Below are 3,162 nucleotides of genomic sequence, written 5' to 3'. Positions count from 1 at the left end.
CCTACCTTTTTTTTTTTTTTTTTGAGAAAGAGGCTCACTCTGTCGCCCTGGCTGGGGGGGAGGGGCCGGATCTCAGCTCACTGGAAGCTCCGCCTCCCGGGTTCACGCCATTCTCCTGCCTCAGCCTCTCGAGTAGCTGGGACTACAGGCGCCCACTACCTCGCCCGGCTAGTTTTTTGTATTTTTTAGTAGAGACGGGGTTTACAGGGCTAGCCAGGATGGTCTCGATCTCCTGACCTCGTGATCCGTCCGTCTCGGCCTCCCAAAGTGCTGGGATTACAGGCTTGAGCCACCGCGCCCGGCCTACTTCCTACCTTTTTATAATGCCCTAAAATGTTGCTATTTTATCATCTTGAGTACCTGGCTCCCATTTATTCCCTCTTAATGCTATCTCCTCTGGGTGATTTATGGCTTCAACCACTATCTATGTGCTTATCATCCTCATATTTCTAACCCTGTTAACTTTCCTCATAGTTTTACTTAAACAACAAGCACTTAAAAGTTAACACTTAAAACCAAAATCATAAGCCTCTCACAGAAAACCACCTTTTTCATTTACATTAATGAAAACTTGACCCAATCAACTACCTAAGAGAAACCTGGGAGTCATCTCAGACTTGCCCTGCTACCCCATCTAGCACTTTAACTAGTCAAGTCTACGTTTTTTTTTTTTGTTTTTTGAGATGGCGTCTTGCTTTGCTGCCCAGGCTGGAGTGCAATAGCGCGATCTCAGCTCACTGCAACCTCCATCTCCCGGGTTCAAGCAATTCTCCTGCCTCAGCCTCCTGAGTAGCTGCAATTACAGGCGCATGCCAGCACACCGGGCTAATTTTTGTATTTTTAGTAGAGATGGGGTTTCACCATGTTGGTCAGGCTGGTCTCCAACTCCTGACCTTGTGATCTGCCCACCTCAGTCTCTCAAAGTGCTGGGATCACAGGCATGAGCCACCGTGCCTGGCTCAAGTCTACTTTTTAATTCTTCACTATCCTAAAATATGTCTCCTATTTTCTATTCTTAATACTGCTTACTTGAGGTCTGGCTTCAGACTATTTTTCTTCCTGTTTCTAAGCTTACTCTTTTCTATCTTTCCTCTATATTGTGGTCAGAAAGATTTCTGTAAACACAAATATGACTGTGTCACTCTCTGGTTAAAATCCTTCAGTAGCTTGATTAAGAAAATTACAAAGCCATTCAATAACGTATCATGTAGAAATTAAAATGTACACTTCATAATATAATGGAAAATATATATGTAACAAAACACACACAAAATCTGAGCATAAAAAATCCTAGAAGGAAACATATCTAATTGTTGACATTTGCTATTTTGGGATACTTAGGTAAGATATGATTTAAACTCTTTTCTTTTTACTGCTTCCCTAGAAATAGTAACAATAATAATAATAATAGCAGCAGCTAATGCACGATGCTTACTGTGTCCTATGCCCTGTTAAGTCTTTTAACCCTCATAACAAGTATATTAATCAGGTATTATTATTACTCCTTTTTAATAGGCTATGAATCCCTATTAAAAAACTGAAGCACAGAGGGGTTAAATAACTTGCCCACAGTTACAGAACCAGCTAGAAATGGAGCCAGGATTCAAATTTAGGTAATGCTAAATTAATTGTAATGAGCCTGCAATACCTCTCTAACAAAAATGTCTCAAAATACTTTTTAAAGAAACCTTCAAAGGCTCCACATTTTCTAAAAGGTAAAACACAAACTGCTAAGAACAAATGAGTACAAGGTTTTCACAGTTTGGCTTTTATTTATTGTTCCTTCTGCTAACTCCAGCAATATCCTATCATGTTCAGCTTCTATGATATGCCAATCTGTTTTTTTTTTTTTTGCTTTTAGTCATTCATGAATAACATTCTTTCTGAAATGACCCCTATTTCTCAATTGAACTGATCTGTCTGACCCCTATTTCTCAATTGAACTGATCTGTCTAACCTTTTTGTTCAAAATTTAGTTTAAATATTATAACCTGGCTTCCTAATACACAATATTATATATTCTAATGTTGTAACTTAGTATCTTCTGTATTTGCTTACTGACTGCATACTACTCCATCACTTGCAGAGAACCGTCATTTACTGAGTTATTCATCCATTTTGGACATAAAATTGTTTCCAATGTTTTATTATATAAAGAATGTTATGATAAATATATTCATGCAAATAGAGATTTTCAGTACCCCACATTTTCTCAATTTAGACTTCCAGAAATACATTACTTCCAGAAATACATTTTTGACTTTTGAAACATAGCCAAACTGTTTTTTTCAAAGGTCCACATCAACTTATGCTACTACTAGCAATGTTGGAAAGTACCATTTTCATTGTACCCATCAGACTGCAGGATTAAAATGTATTTTCAAATTAATACCTTACATATGTAATTTTAATTGTAATACATCACAGTTTTAATTTACTGACACTAAAATAGAAAATAATATTTTTACTTCTATAATTTCAGTTACTTAAAAGATAACTTCTACTGAAAATATTCCCTTATTCCTTTTCCAAACAAGGCAGAATACAGACAATTATAAAAAATTTCTACCTGTGTAGTGGTGTGAGGGGTTTGATCTTGGGTTTTTCAGAAGCTGAGGAGAGTGTTTTAATCTGAGGCTTGGCTGTTGGTGACGTTTCCAAATCTCGGCTAAGCTCGGCTTCAGTTTTCTTAATAAATTCATCATACGACTAAGTTCAGAAAAATCAGAGGAGTCACTAGGCATAATTTTAAAACTTATTTTAAATTATAAAATAGTATATTTTAAGGTAAAATATTCAAACAGTAAAGAAGATGCAATATAAAATCTTCCTCCTTGCCCCTCAGTGTCATTCTCCAGAACTCTATAGTTATTTGTACATCCTTCTCAAAATAATCTATAAGCAAGATATATAATTGTAATTCCAGTATCAATTAAGAAACGACATTGTGAATCTACAGAAATTTAATACTATGAAGCAATAATTAATACCTTGCCACATTAAAAAACTTCTTTAACTGACTGTATTTGCTAAAGAGTGTACTGCTACTTTCATGATATTTTTAAGAAGTTAGCCATTCTGTTCTGAGTTTCAACGGCAGTAAGTTTCTTATGGGCTAAGTACTTAGGGATACAAATTATAAAAGAGAAGGTATAGCTGAGC

At 36.1% G+C, this 3,162-nt stretch overlaps 1 protein-coding gene across 2 annotated transcripts in view; it reads right to left on the bottom strand.

Annotated features, from left to right (window-relative positions):
• The window catches only part of CEP350 (centrosomal protein 350), a 153,387-nt gene that overhangs the window by 9,089 nt on the left and 141,136 nt on the right, over positions 1-3,162 (bottom strand). For both annotated transcript variants that reach the window (XM_017888813.1, XM_017888814.1), the window contains one exon: positions 2,570-2,709. In XM_017888813.1, coding sequence (XP_017744302.1) covers positions 2,570-2,709 — 140 coding nt within the window. The remainder of the gene's footprint in view (positions 1-2,569; positions 2,710-3,162) is intronic.

The sequence above is a fragment of the Rhinopithecus bieti genome, unplaced genomic scaffold, assembly GCF_001698545.2.
Source record: "Rhinopithecus bieti isolate Rb0 unplaced genomic scaffold, ASM169854v2 scaffold_15676, whole genome shotgun sequence".
Taxonomy (NCBI): domain Eukaryota; kingdom Metazoa; phylum Chordata; class Mammalia; order Primates; family Cercopithecidae; genus Rhinopithecus; species Rhinopithecus bieti.
This window is presented reverse-complemented; position numbering and strand designations above follow the sequence as displayed.